Below are 20,101 nucleotides of genomic sequence, written 5' to 3'. Positions count from 1 at the left end.
CGCTGCAAAGTTCTTTCCCCTCCAGATTCTTATTTGCACAAAAAGTCATCGTGTAATACAGTATTGTACTTGTGATAATAGCAGCAATGTCGTTTCCGCGTTATATAGCCGTACCCCTCTCCAAGTTTAGCTTCGTTTCCCGAGTATACTCGCCGTAGAATCTCTCCAGTTTTTGATTGAACTTAGCGTTGCGCTCGTTAATGTAGTCGATGTCCGCGTCGTCGTTGTGCATCCTACGCCTGCTGTATTTCTCCCGTTTGGCGATCCTGCGTAAAGAGCAAACGTCGTTAGCTCGAAGTCTTATCAAAGATTACCAGGGTTGGGAAGTAACGCGTTACTTGTAACGCCATTACCGTTTTCGTGACTTTTTTATGTCTGTAACGTCGTACTTTTGTACTTTTATCGTTACTTCAGTTTCCCATTATCTTTTATATCCGTTCAATAGATCGCGCGCATTATTCTTGACTGGACAAAAATATTCCGATATAAGACGCATGAGAATGCACTGCAAGCATTAATCGATGTCTCGATTCTATATGATCGATGACTTGCTATACAGAAACTAGTTTAAAGTTTTAATATTGATTATTAAATAACAATGTAATTTTATAATCTAACATCTTACTTTGGCATTTCAAAAAAGTAACGGTAACGCGTAACTTTTTTTAAGGTAACGTTCCCAACCCTGAAGATTACGTAATTTCATTACAAGATGACGAATATCACGTACTGCTTCTCCAAATTGGTGACCATTTTGTCTACCGCTTCCTTTTTGTCCTCGTGCAAGCCGTGCAATATCGTATTCGGATCGCCGTAGAAGGCAGGCCCCAGCTTCTCCTTCGCCTCGTCGTACATCTCCATGTTGGGCTTAATGTTTTTCACCAGTCTGTTGTAACAACGTATCGCCGCTTGTTCGTAATCCGAGAAACCTGGATCGGGATTCTGTTTGCTCCTCTTCTTCCTAGCTATTCTCTCCGCTTCCGTGGCGTCGATATTCAGCAATTTTTTCCGCTCGTAATCTTCACCCTGAAGAACCAGAGGTCGAGTGTATAGCGCAAGTTAAATAATTTCGTTGGAAGATAAAAAATACAGTCGATCCTGCGGTACCTTAGCCTCTGCGTCCTTCCTAGCGGTCTCGTCCTGCATTATCCATTCGGCTTGCCGCTTGCGGGACTCCCAATTGGCAGGCAGCTTGTTCCTCTTATCCTCCTCCACGACTTCTTTGTGGTTCTGCATTCTGGCCTCGTTCTGTTGGAATCAAATCAGCGCTCTATAGCGATAAATTGAAACGCCAAGTGCGCTTAGCAATTAAAAAATCCATTCTCGTAAATAAAGGAGCGAAATAAAGAGTTTAAAGCGTCAGAATAAATCTTGGGGGACGTCGCGTAAGCTTCGTCACCTCGGGCAGGTTATCTTTGTCCCGAACTCACCCTCTTGACGTGCAGATCTTTGAGTCGTTTCAGCCTCTCATTGTACTTCGCCCTCGCGGATTGCGAGGACGACGCACTCGGCGCCGCGTCGTCCATCGTCGAGTAGAACGAGATGCAATTTTTCCCCCCGAGTTCACGCAACGTCGCGCACGGAGGGACGACGACTTGTCAATAATCCACAAAATCGAAGGAAAGGAAACCGTTCGTTTGCGTTTTCGCAGTGGGTCGCCATCTGCAGCCTCAAAATGCAGACGTGGAACTACGTGGCTACGTTCACCTCCCGGTAGGTAAACAAACGCGCAACTGCAGCAAAAATACTGGAAAAATGGAAAGGTCACATTACATTATGTCTCAATCGTGCAATATTTCGTTATATCTCCCGAGATATAATTACATAATCGAGTGTATACGACGAGATATCTTGCAAAAAGATTGATGTTCGATTCACCCTGTTTTACCGACGCCGAATCTCGTATCGTACATACATTACTCGGCAACAGGCGATCGTGGTAAAGAGAGGCGACGCGTTGACCGGCGAGGATCAATTCTCGAATCTTTCCGTGACGCGCGGACCGGCGGGGGGAGGGCAGGGGAGGGGTCAATCTCGCGCTCGCGTGCAGAGCGCGGCGCGGCGCTTCAGAGCGCCAGATTATCAGCGCGCCCGCCAGTCCCCGTCCAGTCCGGTCGATCCACGTTGCTCGACGTTCCGCGGCCGCGTACCGGCCGATCGGCTCGGCAGCATTATCGAACTTTATCCCTCGCGCGGTCCGAGGCGCGGTAGCGACTTATCACGCAAACACCTCCCCCTCGCTCCCTCTCTTGCCCCCCGCTCAGTTCTCTTTCGCATTTTCCCTCTCCCCCCCCCCCTCTCTCTGTCTTTCCCTCTCTCGCTCTGTTCCACTCCGTTTCGCCTTTTCGTGGGCTTTTCTGGATTCCCGCGGGTAGGGCGCGGAGGCACACGAGCGCGAGCCGCATACGGGCGCAGGGCAGGGCGCGCGCCGGGGACACGGAACGGAGCGGTGCGAGGTGAGGCGCGGCGTGGCGAGGCGAGGTGAGGCGAGGCGACGCGACCAGCCGGATAAAGCGGAGCGGAGCTGTGGCGCGCGCGCGCGTGCGGCGTGAGGGCTGTGCTGTAGGCGACGCGCCAAGAGTTTAGCCGAGCGAGCGTGGCGAGCCGAGGGCCCCCGGCAGTGCGCGCGGTATGGAGACCCTCGAATCGAGCCGCGTGTGCCGCCTCTGCGGCCAGCAATCGGGCATCTCGATCAACATCTTCGACGAGAGTGAGAATCATGTCCGGAAAATCAACACCGTGCTACCGATCATGGTACGTCATTACGCTTTCTCTCCCTCTCTCTCTCTCTCTCTTGCTGCCTCTCTGCCTCTCCCTCGCTCTTCCCGCTGTACGTTCGCTCCTTCCCTCGCGCCCTCTCTTTCGCCTCCCCCTCCTGCCCCTCCGTTTCTTTCCAGCGCTCCCCTTTCGCGACTCCCTTCCCCAATCGAGGAGGGTACGCGCCCGCGTGCACTCGCTCGCGTGCACTCTCGACGTCCTTGCACAACGGCGCGACGGGGACCAGGCGTAAAAGCGCACCCTCCTGGCCGCCCCCTCTCCCCTCCCCTCCCCTTCCCTTCCCTACCCTTCCGGTCTCACCTCGTTACGAAACGCGGGATCCGTTCTCTTTACCAGCCGCGCTCCGACGCGCGCTTTCCTTCGATCCTCCCCCTCCGTCTCCTCCGCCACGTTCAACGCCGCAATTCTCCACATCCGGTTTCCGCGAACTACGGGCGAGGATAGAAAAAAAAAACCATGGAGCTTCCCCACGTGCCGTGTTGGCGAGGCAGAGCGCCGCGGAATCCCGTGGGGGGGGGGGGGCAGAGAAGGGCACCCTTTGTGCGAGCGGGGCGCGCGTCGCCGACCACGTGCGAGGGGGAGCACCGCGGGGGCGACCAATTCTCGGTTCTTTTCTCGATCGGCCTGGCCAGGGGAGGGGCAGGGGCAAAACTATCGATTTTCGGAAAGTGAGGTTATCGTCGGTTTTGCGCGCGAAACGAGCGCGCTCCGAAATATCCGAGAGCGCAGTTTACATTGCGTAATTCGAAAGAGAGAGAGAGAGAGAGAGAGAGAAAGAGAGAGAATCATTAGAATCGTTTAGAGACAGAGAAAGAGAGAAACGGAGAGTTTTCACGGGTTCCCCGCGGCGTCAGCTCGGCGATTATTTTGCGGCGCAGATCTCTGCGATCTCGTCTCGGATCAACTCCCGCACTCCGATCGCACTTTTCATTGTTCTGTCTCGCCGCGTTTCTCCATTTTTCTGTCTTCAAAGCGCACGAATTTGGAAACTCGAGTTTCTCTTGTTCTACCCAGTGAGAAATGATTCGTCGATCGACATCGACACCGTCGAATTGACGTCGATTCGACATCATTTCGACGTCGATCGACGAATCATTTCTCACTGGGTAGCGCGTTGGGGTGGAAATTTAAATATCTCACGTTCGTCGAGAATCATGGCTATTTGAAATGCGCGTACAACGATATATTTGTCGTATTTATACGTGCGTAAACGTAACGAGATGTGTCGCTGGCGCCAAAATGTTGGCGATATGTCGCTCAATGATCGATCTTTCGGAGTGAATCTAAGGCTGGTATTACATGTGTCGTACGAGGAATTTTTCAAGCGTGTTGATTGGCTGCAAGATAGTAAGATTCTCGAGTATCTGGAAATTTTTATTCAGCAGCCAATCAACACGCTTAAAAAATTTGTCGTACGACAAACGTAATATTGGGCCAAAGGCCTGAGCAGAATGGCTGTCTTGTATTCTTAAGTCGCAATACAGTTATTGTGCGCTATTTTAAGACAATGATTTAAAACATAAAACATTGCCTTAAAGCCTCGTCTACATAGAAGTTGTAAAGTCGTAGTCGTAAGAATAGTCGACTATGATTGGTCAACTCTTAAGCCTCCGCTACAATGATTCTCGGTTCTGTCTACAATGGTCGTAGTCGTAAGAATAATCGACTGCGATTGGTCAATTCTTATGCGACTGACTGAATTGACCAATCGCAGTCGATTATTCTTACGACTACGACCATTGTAGACAGAATCGAGAATCATTGTAGCGGAGGCTTTATGTGTCTGACGAAATTGACCAATCGCAGTCGATTATTCTTACGACTACGACTCTGCGACTCGCATTGTAGACCACGCATAAAAGTACATACAAGCTGCTCAGGCCCTTAAGGCTGACGTTACATTTGTCGTACGACAAATTTTTCAAGCTTGTCGACTGGCCGCAGGATAGAAAAGTTGTCGAGTATCTAAAAGTTTTCTAACTTGCAGCCAATCGACGCGCTTAAAAACTTTGTCGTACGACAAATGTACTGGTACCCTAACGTGTCCGGTATTCAAGTGGAAAATTTCTTTTTTCCAGATAAACACAGAATCCGAGAAGAATTCTCTTCGAACCTCTGAATTATAAAATAGAGTCTCTTTCCATCCCGTTTCTCTTCTAGAAACTTTCTTGAGAGTTGAAATTCGCTTTTATGTCTAAGCTTTTTCTCGGACATAAAAGAATTCTTTTTAGAACTTATAAGAATCTGCACCGAAAAGAAATTCTTCTCGACTTTTAAACAGATTGCGCTAATTCACGTGGAATTAAACAAAAATTGAATTTCTTTTAACCTCGCAACAATCATCCGTGCTATTTGGACGGGAAGTGTTAAGCATCGTGACGTGAACTGCACACTAATTATATTAATTAATATGTAAAAATTTATTGAAGGACAGTAATAATTGATGTCAATTAATTCCCAGATAGCCAGTACGCTCAAGCAATGTATGGAAATAAAATGGAATATGATTTCACTGTTTGAATTATTTAAATACAGCTAGCATAATGTTAACATACTGTCGTAGTTAAGTGCTAACGCTAAAACAGCTAAAGAGAGAGCACACATCGAATGGGCATACTGTTTCAACAATGAGTCAGCATACATCATTTTCAACTTTCTCACAGATATAAACATGTTACATCTATTACATCTGGCCAAGCACTTAATGCTAGCATAATGTTTGGATCATGCAAATGTTTCGCTTTCGATATCACATGGCTAGCAGGCAGCAGCACAATAGACGACATAGATGCATAGCAAGATGCTAACAGTTTTGTTAGCAATACGAAAACAACTTGCGCTCACACTGGCTACCTGGATTGTAACGAATATGTCTAGTAAAACAAGGAGAATAATTAGTCCACAGATTCCGAGTAAATATTGTAATAAATTTTTCTAACGTTGCCTGGAAAAATAGCGAGTCATTTTCAAGTGTTCGTAAATATTTTATAATCATGCCCGCACTCAAAATTAATTCAGCTTGTCCTCAGTTTCTTCTCGAATTTACAAGTAACCTTATTTGTCAAATTATAAGTAATCGAGACAATCTCGAGATACGATATCTCGGAGTTAGCTGACCCGTTCGCGCGAATGTTATCGCACACACGTGCTTAACGCGTAGGGATAAACAATTCGAAATCGCGATAGATCAAGCGCGCAACAAGTGCAGCTTAATGTCCTGGGTGCTTTCCTCTTATTGACACAAGTTGATACAAGTATAATTTTCTCCTCGTTCGCTGGATGTTGAAAAAAAAGTTGAAACTTGCGTCGCTAAATGGACAGCACCACTGGTCACTTGGTTGAAACTCACCGCAAGGTGCGGAACGTGCCTTCGCGTTTCCAGCTGTATTTCTCGCACATTTCAAAATGCCATAAATCAAAGATCAGAATCTAGAAATCGGTTCTTCGGCCAGTCGTGAGATACAAATAATTAAATGTGACTCGCGTGTGATTAAGACGAAACCACTCCGAAGCAATTAGCAAGGGTAGGGTCTAATGAGAGCGATAATGGTAATGAGCGGAAATTTCCGACCGTCGTACGCGTGTCTGTTACAAGCGACAATGTACGCTCATTTACTCTTTTATTTTTTTTCTGCAATTCGAGAATTCGATCCAGCGTCTGCTCGGTATTTCGCGACCCGTGAATAACCGGACAGCGATTGCGCAACAATCGAGCCGTTCGGTGCAACAAGATCGCGGTGATTTTTTCCTCCTTCCCTCTTCTTGCGGAAACTTGGAAGCGTAAGTGCCAGTCTACAATAGAGATTTGAACCCTTATAAGCTTTAAGAAATTGACTAATCACAGTCGCGTATTCTACTCATACTTGATCGTGATTGGTCCATTTTTTAAAGCTTAGGGCTTAAATCATCTATTGTAGACTGGGACTAAAAGTCTGTCTTACAATTAGTCGTAGACGTAAGGCAAGGCAGAGAAAAACTTAAGGGTCAGAGCACAAAGCAATGTAATTATACTTATTTATGTATATAATTACATAAGCTAATTACATAAGAAAAAAATTTCGATTAATCTTTTCTCCGAATCGAAGCTAATTTCTTCATAAAGGATTGCAAAAGTTGGAACAAATATCGTACCGAACTCCTTGATCGGCGCTCGATTGATGCCCCGAGAGTCCGCGGACCCCTTCTGACCCCTGTTTACTGTGCGTTTCCCCAGGTGCACGAGATGGATCTACTGCCGAAACAGATGTGCCACCGGTGCAGCTACAAGTTGGAGGAATTCCACAAGTTCTACCTAGAGTGCTGGAAGACGGACACGGCGCTCAAGAATCAGCTGTCGTGGATGCGGAAGGGTGGCGGCAGGGAGAAGACCGGCGTGCCGATGGTGCACATCGAGAACGTGAAGATCAAAGCGGAGCCGGTCGATTACGATGTGTACGAGCTGGAGCCGCTGGTGGAGAACATCGACTACATCAACTCGATGAACTCGGTGGCGTTTCCGGCCGGCGGCATTCCCGACGGGTTGACGTACGCTGCGTTCTCGCGCTGCCGATGCTGCTGTGATAAGAAGGACCAAAGCAGACCGAGGAGAACCGCAGCGGGGCTCTGCCAGAATTACGAGGGACAGATGCCGGAATGCGGCAGAATCGCGGACGTCTCGCGGAAGCAGACTCTCGACGACACCGCCGCACGATTGAAGCCGTTTAAGCGGAGCCTGTTTGCGCAGTCGGCGTTCCCAGATTGTCCGCAGAATCGTCCACCGCGCCGCGTCAACGACCACGGGAGAGCGCGAGATCGTCTGTCCGCAGACACCAGTACCAAAGAAGGTGTAGCCCCGCCGGAAACGCGGAATCATTCTCACGGTGAACTCTCCGGCGTCTTTCCTTCTAAGAGCCGGATGATTGCCAAGAGCACAGTAGTTCGGAATCTGAGACCCAGGAAGAATCTGGTGAACTATGCGCAGGAAAGGAAGAAACTGTCGAGTGTCATTCCGGGACCATCCGCGTTGAGCAAGTCGAGCGTCTCTCACGCGAGGACGTTATCTTCGGACTTCGAGCCGACGCGGCAGACGGATGAGTCCGTAGGACGTAGCTTAAGGCCGAGGAAGAATGTCGTAGACTATCAGGAGCCAAAGATGAGGAAAGCCTCGGAGCATCGCGCGAAGAGGCGCAAGACGGACGAGCAGAGTTCGAAACTGTATTCGAAAAACGAGAGTGCGTCGAGCTCTTTAAACCTCAAAATAAAGCAGGAGGTTCTAGACAATTTGGAGGATGTGATGCTCAGTGAAACGACCAACGTGACGCCTCGATTACCGAGCAAATTTGTCGCTTTACCCGCGAAGGTCGAGGCAACGACGAACAACAATGACGTCAGTCTAAGAGACGACTATCTCAAGTCGCAATTTCGAGGTCAGTTCCAACTGGCCGAGCGAAGGTCGTTCTCCAACATTATGAAGAACAGGTTGGAGAGGCCGAAGAAGACGTGTCGGTTCCCCACGGCAAACTGTTCGCCGAAGTGTCTGAGAAGTCAGGACGTTTATTTGAGGAACGGCAAGGCGAGGAAGAACGATTATGTAGAGTGGTCGGTGAAGAGACTGCAGACGAGGAAGCTGGTGGACACGATCAACAAAGGCGCGAAGAAGTCATCGATGCTGAAGCTGTCCGAGAACATCAAGCGCTATTGCGAGACATGCAATGCCAGTTTTAAGAATAATGAATTGTTCAGATTACATGCGTGTTACTACGATTGATCTTTCCCCAAATTTTCGAGAGACACGAAAGCCACGAGTTGTCTGAAGATTGTACAAAAGATTGAGCTCATTGGCGACGGAAAGGTTATTTTGGGGGGAAAGGCTGCAGCCCCTCTTCCTTCTCGAACAGATAGATGATGGCGAAGGAAGCTCCCGTAATTGATAGAAACGAAAGTAAAAATATGAAATCAGTAAAAGTTTATTAAACTTCAATAATGTATTGTATCTATAACAAAAGATATAACAAATATCATTGAATGAAGGTAATATTTTATTTTGAATGAATCTTTTTAGTTTTAAAGTCGAAAAATAGACGCGAAGATATCTTTATACTGTTATTGCGACAAATATTACCACATACCACAGTGGTCGAATTAGTGAAACGCCCGTCTAGAAAGTAGGGAAGTCCAGGTTCAAACCCTGGGTGAGGTAATATTTTTCGTAATGTATTAAAACACTGGCCGGTTAATGTCAATTGGCTTGATTATTGCTTTCTAGTTTTACTGACAAAAAAAATTGAATATTTTTACCACGGTGATTTGTTTGGGATGTCATTTTTATCATATAATATTATAATTATCATTTTAATATGTAATTATAGTATTATGTATTATTATAATTATCATAATCATAAATATCGACAGACTAAGTCTCTATAACTCAACTTTTTTTCGTGTCCAAAAAGGAATTACGTAACGCGAAGCCAGCATTTTTAATTTTTTATTATAAGGAAACGGTTTGTAACTTGAAATGAGGTGCTACGCTAAATTTTGTGTGTGTGTGATAAAAAATAAAATTAAAAAAATATAGATATATGAATTTGTGAATTAAAAGTCACAAGGCGTGTAGAGGGTTAATATGCAATATAGCATCTAATTTTTATAGGTTCAACAAGTAACAAAAGACTGATTTATAATGTTGGAGGTTCAATTTTGGGGAGGAAGAGGGTGTAGCTTAGTCCTTACCTTTCGCCAATGATTAAGATGTCTTCAAGGTATCTCTGCTAACAGTCGAAGAAAATGGGCACTTCTTGTCGAAGTATAAAAAATGCATAAAGGGGATTAAAAATTCATGTGATTGAATGACAATGTGTGTATATATCTTTCAATTTGCTTCTCTTTTTTTTAATATCTTGCTCACAAAATGGAAAGTGCTTTTGTTTAAGTTTATATATTATAAGGATAACGAGATGATAGTTTATAAAATGTGCCTGTCCTGAAAAATTTGACCAAATTCTTATACTTACTTTTTGCAATATCGACTAATTGATTTTTTTTACTTCTTGATTCATTCGATTTTTCTTTTCGAAATCAATTCTCTTGATAGAATAGATTATTGTATTATCAAGTGCAAGGGTAAATGGGAAAATAGCAGGTTCTTTATGTACATAACGTACTTTATTTAGATTTCATATTATCTGGTACTATCTTTAATATATGATTTATGTTCCATAAGCGATATAGATGTATATTGCATAATATTATATGTACCCATGTACATACTTAGATTTTGTTTGACTTAAATACGTTGAACTATGACGATTGTTGCGACATACGCTTAAGATTTTATGTAGAAATTCACAAGTCGCCTTCAAAGATTGAGAAATAATTATACGAATATAGAGATAGAGGTATATTTTATGAGAGAAAAAGAAATATATATTATATGTCGATATTCGATGAAAACATGTGATATGTGTATAAAAATAATAACCGACTTTTTGGAGAACTCCAAAGTTATGTAAGTCGACGGATGTAATAGTCCAAAATTGAAATCTTTCTACTGGTACACCGCAATTTTGTATATTAGTATATACGATCTCCATAGTTTAACGATTGTTCGAAAAAGAATTACATTGCACTCCATAAAAAGTTAAACACAAGTTTACTTTATGGGGATTTAATATATTCAAATTTATATTAATCGCCATCATTGGACACACGCTGTAAAATATTTGTTAAATGACTAATTACATTCTATTTTTTCAGCATTGTTGAATAAATCGAGTTATGTCATTAAATCTTTCATTCACGGCGATCATGCAGATAAATTACATCGATTAGCTGCATAGGTTTATGCAGTCCCTTATTGTTGCAAAGTGTTTCCCTGAATTATCTGTCTGTCGATACACAAAGAAATAGTTATTGTTATATGCGGTAGATATATCTTTCTCATATCATTTAACTGATTAATAAATGTTATATAATTATATATACGTGTAAAATATGCAATTGCAATGATTATAAAGTCACCGTCCCGATCTTCCATCATTTTTCTCGTATCTTCTTAAAAGCTCTACATGTATACAATATTAACTGACACTGTTATAAAGTGAACATGGCAGATCTGAAACGGCAATAAAATGTTTCGAAAAGTACAATTTCTAATTTTCTAATTACGAGATTCTTTTAACTAACTAATACGATTAATGGTTTGAGGAAAAGATTTTATTGTGTAATCTGCACGTTTAAACGTGACTTTATAATTTATACGCTGGAGGGAGGAACCCAAACAGAGAGCACAGGTGATCGTAATGAAAAGGATTCAGTTCTTTCTTTATGAATTAGCGTAATCTGTTGAAAATGAACGCCAAAAGAACTCCATTCCGATGTAAATTCTTATAGAATGTGAAGTAAAAAGAATATTTTTTTTATCCGAAAAAGAGCTCGTAATCGACAAGGAAACGAATTATTTTCAAACTCTTAAGAATGTTCTTAGAACACACATACGGCGGAAAATTATAAATTAAATTTGGGGATTCCAAAAGAACGCTTTTTAGATTGCGCAACCCGAGATACGACCAACTCTGTTTTTACGCGGTTTTTCGAAAATTTTGTAATCTCGCGCACTTATTTTTAATTCCTAATAATGAATTAATAGAAATTTTGCTATCGGACTCGTCTCCCCATATTCACGTTAAGAAGTTAACAAGCGAGTGATATCCTAGGCAGGTCATTATTTTCAATCGTTACATCTCCAATCACATTTCAGCAGTTTGGCCGTCATTGTCAATTATGATTCGATCGTCATTCATACATAGTTCGTTCATTCTCTTATTCTCTTGGAACTCAGCCATCCCTGGCAAAAATAATATGTTTATAAGAAGTTTGTTTAAATGTTGAGTCAACGTTTTATTTGAGTTTTAAAACATTTACTGAATCGTTTGTGAAATATAAATTCAAACATGGAGTTGTTTGTGCCACGTTCACGGTTACACGTGTTCAAATTGCGCTTAATGAATACAATGTCAAACGTTTCCATTATAGTTTCCTAAGTGTTTGCAAAATGTTATTGTCGGTAAAGAATTAACCAGGTGTTTGCAACGCACTTCCAACATCAATAAAACTCTTCATAAATAAATATAAACGTCATCTCTCGCTTAAAATTTTCGCCAGGGATGTAAACAGCTTTCAATACAAAACTTTAGTTCATTACACTATTTTCTCCAAATAAACGTTGTGCCTGAAAATTATTGAAAAATTATTGTACATCATAATTTTCCTTATAAAATTCAATGTAGCTCGGTGAAATATAAAGAAAGTTAAAATATACTGTTGAAAAGGAATTTAAAAAATTGTGAAACATACTGTTTAATTTTTAGACATGTTTCTGAATTTAACTGAGTCTCTCTCTCTCTCTCTCTCTCTCGTTGTTTTCTAACGAAAATAATTTTCCACTAAATTTTCTTGAAATATCAATAAAATCATAATAAAGTAGGGCCAATTGGGAGAGATTTTCAAATACCTCCCGAAACATCGACGCCAATTTCACGGTGCCGATGTCGACTCGACGTCGATCGACGAATCGTTTCCCGCTGGGCTTTTCAGTTTAAAACTTCATTATATTTCCAGCAGAGAGAAACCTGAGAGCGGCCACGCCGGGCGTTTTACTTGATACCGTTTTCTTCGACAAGACGTTTCTCTCTGTTTCCAGTAAAATTTGCCAGCAGGGTATTGGCGGATGTGTTTAAAAGGGACTGCCCGTCGCTGCGCGATCGCAGCGTTGTGGCAACCGAACGAATTACAGGTGACAAACAAACAAAAAGTATGGCAGGTGTCAAGCGGTTCGTGAGGAATGACCGGTTGTACACGGCGGTTTGATTCGATCTAACTGCGGCGGAGGAAGGGCGAGATGTCTTCGGGCGCCAGGAAATCGCCGCGAATCGAAGACGTGAGTTTTGCGCGCTGTTATTCGCCCGCGGGCCGCGCGCGCCTAACCTAAACCCGTACCTAGACCGAACGTCGAATCGTTCGCTCTACGAGGCTTTCAAACGTACAACGCTTCTCCCTTCGGCAAACAGAACGAGTGACGAGTTTCACGCGTCCCGAATCTCTTTCTTCTAGTTGATTTCCACGGAGGATGACACTTTGGGATCCTCCATAAGTCTAAGCGTCGGGGAGAACTCGGTGCGCATCAAGGAGAGACCTAGGGCCACCAAGGAAGCCGAACAGCCATCGGCCGACAGGAGGGACGCGCCGGACAAGTGGTGGTTGAAGCGGCCCGAGACGCGTCTGGGTGTCCTGAGTGCCCGGAGTGCAAAGGCGAAGCAGTCTCCTCCTCCTTCGTCGGACGTCAGCTCTTCTATGAAAGAGTTCCTCGAGAAAGAGAGGATGTGCAAGGTGATTGGCTGAGACAAGCGACGTCGCGAGGAGGGACGTTTTCCTCGTGACGGAGAACTGTATTCGTAATTACTTTTTATTCCCCCCCCCTATCGTTTCTGACATGTTGCTTCGAACGACTTTCAGGCAGTATCCAAAAGCGAAGGAGAAGCGAAAGACAAGGATGACACGTTATGCGACATACTCGCGTCTGCGGCTTTTGACAAGTATCCGTCGGACTTTGAAAGTAAGTTTTCGCGTAGCACGTAAAGCCGGAGCTCTCCCCTGATTGGCGCTTTCGCTCGTCTAATTTGCTTTGCTGTCCCGTGCAGATGCCACTGACGAAGATATCGGCAGTATTTTGGAGGAAATGAGCAAAATCGCGGGTGCATTGAGTCCTAATTCGTGTCCCGAGCGTACCAAGTCCGGCGGTTCCAGTAAGAATCCCACCGAGGAAGAGAAGTCCGTGGAAGAATTATTGGAAGAGGCCGAGAAGCTAGTCAGGGAGAATTGTAACACCCTCTCGAAGAGTATATCGAAGTCTGATACTCTAATGCCGGAGAACCAAGACGAAAGCTTGAACAGGGTGAGGCAATTGGAGGCTGACATTTTTCAATTAATAGAGGAAGAGGTGCACAGGGAAACGGAGAAAATAAAGAGGAGTCCGAAAAACGAGAGGAAACGGGAGGGCAGTCCAGGAATCGAGATTGTTTACGAAAACCTGAGTAGCTTGAGACCGCCGAAAACGCTGGAACTGCAAAGGAGAAAGTTCGAGGAGCAGAAGGTCGAGATATCGAGCAGTTCCGATTTGGACGATCCGATTGAGAGGCATTCCAAGTCCGAGGAGCTGAGGAACACGAAGAAAGTTGAGATGGAGAAAGAGAATCTGCAGAAGGAGATCACGGACGTGGACAAGGACTTTTTCGAAGATTTGCTGCGAAGATCTAAGGAGAAGGCGGAGGGCGGGATGTCTGGAAGTTCGAGTTTCGGGCAGGAAGATTTCTCGCATTTCTTGAAGCTCCTTCAAGGGCAGAACACGGAGAAAACGGAGCCGGAATCAAAAGGGCCTAACGCGATGTATGATCTCTTTTTGAAATCTACTAATGGCGAAATAGTATCGGCCGAGGAGAGTCAATTAACTAGTGGCAAAACCCCAGAATTCCCGGAAAAAGAATTTTCCGAGATATTGGAAAAGGAATTACCGGGCATTAACGGTGCACACGCGGATCACGAAATTATCGACAGCGATTCCAGCGTGAGCGAAGGACGACACAGAGGGGCCCTGAATTCTCTGTCAGGCGGGACAACGTTCTTGAAATATTCTAGCAATAAATCAAGGAAGGCTATATCTAAGGTCGTAGAGAAAGAAAGCGATAAAAATGCGACAGAAGCCAATAAAAAGGTAGTTAATTTCGAAGATGAGTTGTATACGGTAGGATTGACGCCGAGATTAGAACTATTCGCGGATGCGATACCAAAACTCATGGCTGAAAAGTTAAATGAAAATGTTGCGAAAGAGAACGCGGAGAAAGCGGATTCCGCGCACAAGGAATCTCCTCGTTCAGAAACGAGTGCGAACACAAGAGCGGAAAATTCACATGTCGCACCAAAGATTCCGATGACGCATAATCACGAAGCACCTGATCATGGCGTTTCGAATAAAGCAATAGATGTATCTAAAACCGACCGCGTTGTTAGTGCACCGAGTAATAAGCAATCGAGCAAAGAGATAAGGTTCTGCAAGTCCAAGAGCTACGATCAGATATGCCAGCCTCCCCTGAGAACCTCCCTCGAAAATATCAGAGTTAACAAAGCGTTAGACATATCTAAAAAACCTGTAAATTCGTTTTCCAAAAAATCATCCATGATAAAGCCGAAAGTACAATCCCGACCGATCGCCAAAACCGCGTCGAAGCCTAACTTAAGATCAAAGCTGGATCCTGTTAAAGTTGGCTCTACATCCAGCTTGCCAGCTGCGTGCAAAGGGCCCCAGTTAAAGTCACCCGACAGTCACAGGAAGAATTTCATGGCCGCCGGAGATTCGAAGCAGATTCCGACGAAACGCGATTGGGAGACGTTATGTCGCGAGGAGAGACACAAGAACATGCTGCTGAAGCAACAGTTGGAGGCCGAGGCGAAGCTGTACAAGAGTCAAATCGAGGAGATGCGTACGTCCTTCGAAACAGAGCTGTTCGCCCTGAAGAAGCAAAATATAATCTTGAAGGCGAGAATGGACGAGTTCTCTCTGAGCGAGAGGCGCGCGGAGATCCCTGCCAAGAACGATACGAAAATTACTCTCTTAGAACAGGAACTGGAGAAGCAGGAGAGTCTGATTCGCGCTTATGAGACTGAGAACAAGAAGCTGATGCAGGATACGAAACGCATGCAAGAGGAATTGAAGAATTTGCAGTCCAAGCAGAAGAACACGATGTCAGAGGCGAACGATGCGCAACAACTCGCCGATCGGATGAAGGATCTCCAGGAGGAGACGTTGAAGTTGACCTTGGAGGTGTCCGAGCTGAGAGAAAAGAATGCCGATTACCTGCTGAAGAACGACGACCTGATTCAACAGAACAGTCTGCTCACGGACGAATTGGATATGTTCAAGGAGCAGTTGAGAGCGAAGAACAACTTTATCACGGATCGGCTGCAAGTCATGACCACCACGGAGCTAGAATTTAAGAAACAGATTGAGGATCTGAGTATCAAGTTGAGCTCCAAATCGGAGCAATTGCGAGTGACCAAACAGGAGTTGGAACAGTTTCAGCGGGGCGTATTGCCCTTGGAACAGGAACTGCAGGCGCTCAGAGCCAGGGAGGGGAATTTCCAAGAGAAACTGCAGATAAGCAAGAGCCACGTTGAGCGTGAAAAGCAGCTGACCCAGAGGCTCAAGGATCAGGTTATTCTGGACAACAAGAAGGTCATGGACCTGAACAGACAAGTGCGCGAATTGGAGCGTATACTCAAGAGGAAGAATCCTGACTCAGTATCGGCTCTCATACTGACCGCCAACTCGGAACAGGACAGGATTGGTTCCGAGAAGGTGAAGCTCCTGGAGGAGAGAATAGCGAGTCTCGAGAACGAGATCAAGGCCAAGGAGGATACCGCGCAGCAGAATCTGGTTGAACTGCAGAAGAAGTTCTCCGACATGAAGGAGAAATACACGACGCAGGTGATGGAGTTGGAGGCGAAACTGTTGGAGGCAACTGCGAAAGAACGCAAATTGTACAATGACATGTTCACGCAAACGACGGTGAAGCACGTCGAGAGCAAGAGCGTGGAGAATAACAAGAAAGATGACAGAGCTTCGACCGTAGAGGACAAGAAGGAAAAGATGAAGGCTGGGCCGAAGTCGCAAAATCCGAAGGAAGACGCGCATCTCATCGCCACTATAAGAGGCCTGAAGCTGGAGATCGCGAACAAGGATAAAACGGTCTCAAAAATAACCAAGGATTATCAGGAGCTGCAAAAGACAAACCGGCGACTGCAGAAGGAGCGGGAGAAACTGCTGAACGATCGTAGGAGCTTCAGGAGCATGGATTTCGACAAGGCGTTCCGAGGAATGAAGAACGGCGAGGGGAATGATCAGAATTCGAATGTCTATCAGAACGGGCACGTTTCCGACTCGCAGAGGCTGTCGTCGTCGACGCCCAAGTTGTACGATCCGATGCAGTACACGGAGAACGGCAAGAATGGGACTATCAAGAAGTTGACCAACGAAAACGACATCCTGAAGGAAGAGCTGAGCAAAATGAACAAGGACTTCATGGCGCTGAAGAGCAAGAGGCTGCACGATTTGAATCTCTTGCAGGAGGAACACGAGCGAGAGATGGCGGCTCTCGTGAAGGAATACAGCGTCAAGATCGGAGATTCTAAAGCGGTAAAGTTACAGGTTTGTAACGCTTGGCAAACACCTGACCTGTCCCTTATTTCATTTGCTTCTTATCGTCTGGTGCAAGAAAAATCTGGTGGCATCTTTTGAGTAGAACAAACCTCCGCTTCGCTTATGTCTCAATATATTTATCTGCTATGACACTAAGAATTTTATAATTTTTATTAGGATCAGATTAATGCTCAGGGAGCAATAATATCGCACTTAAAAGAACAAATGGAAAAGTTTAGAGATTATAAGGAGCAGGTGGTCATGTTGAAGGCCGAGAGAGAACACTTGGAGAATAGAGTGAGGACGCTGACCGAGAAAGTCAAATACTTATCAACGCCGGTACGTGAAAACTAGTCGAATTTTTAAGGCAGCCCGTGGCATGTTTCTTTCTCCATTCCAGGGAACGGAACAATTACAGTTGCTGCAAGACAAGATCACAATTCTCCAGCAACGACACGAGAGCAGGGAGATGACCTTGCAGACGTTAATTCGCGACTTACTGAGGAATCGAACGCAGTGCAAAGATTGCAAGAATGAAAAGGGCAAGAAGCGGCAACTTTGCTATTTCCGGCAAGAACTCGATCATATCTTGGGGATGCTACAGGAGATCGCTAACATCCATTGATTATCGCTGAATCGAAAGAGCATCCCTAAATAGTTGCAGCGCATTTATATGGTTTCTCGGTTCGTCATCGAATATTGTGATAATTTTTACAAGAGTAAGGTTTGCGATGTAGCTTAAATAATTCGAGAGAGGCATTAGGCGTCGAGGCATAGGTGCGTAAACGCGCTCGTTCGCGTCACTCAGCCAAAATGTTTAGTCCGTACTTCCGTCAACTCTTCCAGAATTGATGAGGACTATTGTAATGCGCGATCTTCTTTCTTGCGTCCGTGACACCGTTCGTTCTGCGAGGTCGTCTATCAGTATAGAGTTCGCAAATGACTCGGTAGGCTCGGATCACTGCCAAAGAGAGCAACGTTACCGCGTCACTAGCGGTAGCGTACGAACGAACGTACAATTGAGTTACAAACCTTTTCCGATCTCTCTCCGTCGCCAATTTTCTTGCCACGCGCGCGCATTGTCTGTGAACACTGCCCGCTATTAGCATAATCTACTTGATTGAATCAAAAATTAATTTTTAGACTAAGTCCGTACACTTTTAGGATTACATATATTTTTTATTTATTATTTATTTATTTATTGACTCCGAGTAAAATGGCACGGCTGCTTGCAACGTTTCTCCAAATCGATGTTGCTGCAGCTTGTTTTCTTCTCATAGTAAATTGTATAGCATTACAATTGGACGGGGGAAAAAGAAAATAGAATATACAAAGATATCTTCGTAAGGGTTTCTTCCAAAGTTAAATGATATCTAGTTTTTTACGGATAATTTTTTCGAAACTTTGCTGTACATATAGGCGTATAAGAGACTAAACCGCTATATTTATTTCGGGTAATACTCCACGTCGGTTTATTCGCGATCAACGAAGTCGACTATATCATGTATATCGTATCGTAAGTACTCTAGTTTATTACTATTGTTGCCAAGCCTAGCTGGTGATCTCGTCAAATGTAGCCTTGTCTGTATGCGTCGTAATATGCGCAAGCACACCGCTCGATGTGCCGAACATGCACATGCATGCAAGCACAAATTGATGTGGCCGAGACCTGAGGACGAACAATCAGCATACGTAGAATACCTATCTTTCGTATTTTCAAGATAAAATTTGACTCTCTTTGAAACTGTTATCTTCCCGAGGCTCGGTCACGTCCAAGTACACACAATCACATTCCTTTTCTAAATAGATTTAAGCTTGTCACGCGCAATGTACAAAATTCAAAATTATAACTTTAATAAATTTAATCTTTTCGCCGAGAAGGATCGATATTTCCCTCAGCGGCGGTATAGCGCAGGTTCGAAATTCGTTTCAAGCAATATTCACCCGGCACTTGTCGAATAAAATAAAATATATAGAATATTTATCATTTATATAAACATGTAAATCGTTTACTATCTAAATGTTAAAGAAAAAATAGTGACAGAAGGTCTCGAAAAATTGTCACAACAAATTTAACTACAACTGCAACTATTTATTTTCGCACAAAATATATCTTCTTAGACATTCATTTCTACGGAGCATATACGAGCTGTACATTAATCTACACTCTGAGTACTCTCAGAAATAGTACACATATCGCAACGTAATATCTTAATTCACAAAATAACGAGATCGACAGAGAAGCAGAAGTCCAGGGAATAGCAATTTTCGGTGCCGTGTTCTTTTTTTTTTGGTAGCCGATTTCCATTTTACCAAATTATGAAGCGCTGCGCATTCTGCATTATGTTGTTGCTGAAAGAACAGACGTTAGAAATATTATTCGTGTCGGTTTTAAAATTACTTTAATTATTATTGATAACATTCTGTTCCGAAGATCAAAATTGCGTACGGCCGAAGCTGAATTATGATTATTTTATTGTTCATAGCATGCGCTTTAAGAAATGTCAGTAACTTCTTGCCTTACCCGAGGGAGGATTGTTTCCCGTTATAAAGGGAAAGCCCATAAACGGTACATAATGCCACGACGAAAGCTTGCCTCATGAGATCGTAGGCAATAGGATATTTGAAAAATTCATAGTCCTTCATTGAAATAGGAGCGACTTTTGTTTTGATTTCCATCTTCCTCTCAACGCGCGCGTCCTGCAAATTTCGTTCCCGTTTTGTGGATAATCGTTCATTGTCTACGGTTCTAGCGAGCATCCTCTCAGCAGACAACCTTCGTTGTACGCGATTTTGTTCAGGTACGTGGGCGACTCGGCGAGGAGAAGAGAGTCTCGATGAGTCTTCGATGTTCCTCGCTGATCTCTGGCGCAAGTGTCTGGCGGATTCTCTCTCACGAAACTCGGTGGGTCGAGCCTCGACTGATCGAGCCACCCGGCGCTCCTTGAGATGTCTGATCTCGCGTTGCGTTTTTGACGAACGTAGAACTTGATTCTCGAGGGCTGCTGCTCTAGAATTCGCGCTGCGCTCCATCGAGAGCACAGAGATCGAGTTTCGCAATTCGGAGTTGCGTTCCACGCGTCGATCCTGCATCCT

General features: G+C 44.3%; 4 protein-coding genes across 5 annotated transcripts in view; 2 read left to right on the top strand and 2 right to left on the bottom strand.

Annotated features, from left to right (window-relative positions):
- Positions 1 to 10: 10 nt before the first annotated feature.
- LOC105558545 (pre-mRNA-splicing factor Syf2) lies at positions 11 to 1,645 on the bottom strand. Its single transcript, XM_012006288.1, has 4 exons — positions 1,431 to 1,645; positions 1,108 to 1,248; positions 731 to 1,026; positions 11 to 266 (listed from the first exon to the last, which is right to left on the bottom strand). The coding sequence occupies exons 1-4, from the start codon at positions 1,524 to 1,526 to the stop codon at positions 101 to 103; spliced, it is 699 nt and encodes a 232-aa protein (XP_011861678.1). The 5' UTR covers positions 1,527 to 1,645; the 3' UTR covers positions 11 to 100.
- An 860-nt stretch (positions 1,646 to 2,505) lies between these two features.
- On the top strand, positions 2,506 to 10,900 carry LOC105558544. The gene is made up of 2 exons (XM_012006287.1): positions 2,506 to 2,754; positions 6,992 to 10,900. The coding sequence occupies exons 1-2, from the start codon at positions 2,632 to 2,634 to the stop codon at positions 8,522 to 8,524; spliced, it is 1,656 nt and encodes a 551-aa protein (XP_011861677.1). The 5' UTR covers positions 2,506 to 2,631; the 3' UTR covers positions 8,525 to 10,900.
- Positions 10,901 to 12,303: 1,403 nt separating this feature from the next.
- LOC105558543 (centrosomal protein of 162 kDa) lies at positions 12,304 to 19,229 on the top strand. 2 transcript variants are annotated; one of them, XM_012006286.1, is made up of 6 exons: positions 12,304 to 12,694; positions 12,868 to 13,143; positions 13,270 to 13,369; positions 13,455 to 17,002; positions 17,183 to 17,344; positions 17,406 to 19,229. In XM_012006286.1, exons 1-6 carry the CDS (start codon positions 12,656 to 12,658, stop codon positions 17,628 to 17,630), a joined length of 4,350 nt encoding a protein of 1,449 aa, XP_011861676.1. In that variant the 5' UTR covers positions 12,304 to 12,655; the 3' UTR covers positions 17,631 to 19,229. The 2 variants fall into 2 exon arrangements, with proteins under 2 accessions (XP_011861676.1, XP_011861675.1); XM_012006285.1 differs by having other exon boundaries at positions 13,455 to 17,014.
- The window catches only part of LOC105558549 (biorientation of chromosomes in cell division protein 1-like 1), a 5,165-nt gene continuing 4,140 nt past the window's right edge, over positions 19,077 to 20,101 (bottom strand). The window contains exons 4-5 of the mRNA XM_012006294.1: positions 19,530 to 20,099; positions 19,077 to 19,357 (exon numbers count right to left, since the gene is read on the bottom strand). Coding sequence (XP_011861684.1) covers positions 19,315 to 19,357; positions 19,530 to 20,099 — 613 coding nt within the window. The 3' untranslated portion in view covers positions 19,077 to 19,314. The remainder of the gene's footprint in view (positions 19,358 to 19,529; positions 20,100 to 20,101) is intronic.

Source organism: Vollenhovia emeryi, unplaced genomic scaffold (assembly GCF_000949405.1).
Source record: "Vollenhovia emeryi isolate VEMERY1.0 unplaced genomic scaffold, V.emery_V1.0 DF939334.1, whole genome shotgun sequence".
Taxonomy (NCBI): domain Eukaryota; kingdom Metazoa; phylum Arthropoda; class Insecta; order Hymenoptera; family Formicidae; genus Vollenhovia; species Vollenhovia emeryi.
Note: the sequence above shows the minus strand (reverse complement) of the source record. Positions and strands in the feature narration are given on the sequence as shown.

What these genes read in the sequence shown, in the direction of transcription:
- LOC105558545 (XM_012006288.1), bottom strand. Translation starts at nt 1,526, where the DNA reads ATGGACGACGCGGCGCCGAGTGCGTCGTCCTCGCAATCCGCGAGGGCG. An exon ending in AAGATCTGCACGTCAAGAGG is followed by an intron (nt 1,249 to 1,430) that starts GTGAGTTCGGGA and finishes TGATTCCAACAG; the next exon opens with AACGAGGCCAGAATGCAGAA. An exon ending in GTCACCAATTTGGAGAAGCA is followed by an intron (nt 267 to 730) that starts GTACGTGATATT and finishes CTCTTTACGCAG; the next exon opens with GATCGCCAAACGGGAGAAAT.
- LOC105558543 (XM_012006285.1), top strand. Translation starts at nt 12,656, where the DNA reads ATGTCTTCGGGCGCCAGGAAATCGCCGCGAATCGAAGAC. An exon ending in AGAAAGAGAGGATGTGCAAG is followed by an intron (nt 13,144 to 13,269) that starts GTGATTGGCTGA and finishes AACGACTTTCAG; the next exon opens with GCAGTATCCAAAAGCGAAGG. An exon ending in TCAAATACTTATCAACGCCG is followed by an intron (nt 17,345 to 17,405) that starts GTACGTGAAAAC and finishes TCTCCATTCCAG; the next exon opens with GGAACGGAACAATTACAGTT.
- LOC105558544 (XM_012006287.1), top strand. Translation starts at nt 2,632, where the DNA reads ATGGAGACCCTCGAATCGAGCCGCGTGTGCCGCCTCTGCGGCCAGCAA. An exon ending in ACACCGTGCTACCGATCATG is followed by an intron (nt 2,755 to 6,991) that starts GTACGTCATTAC and finishes GCGTTTCCCCAG; the next exon opens with GTGCACGAGATGGATCTACT.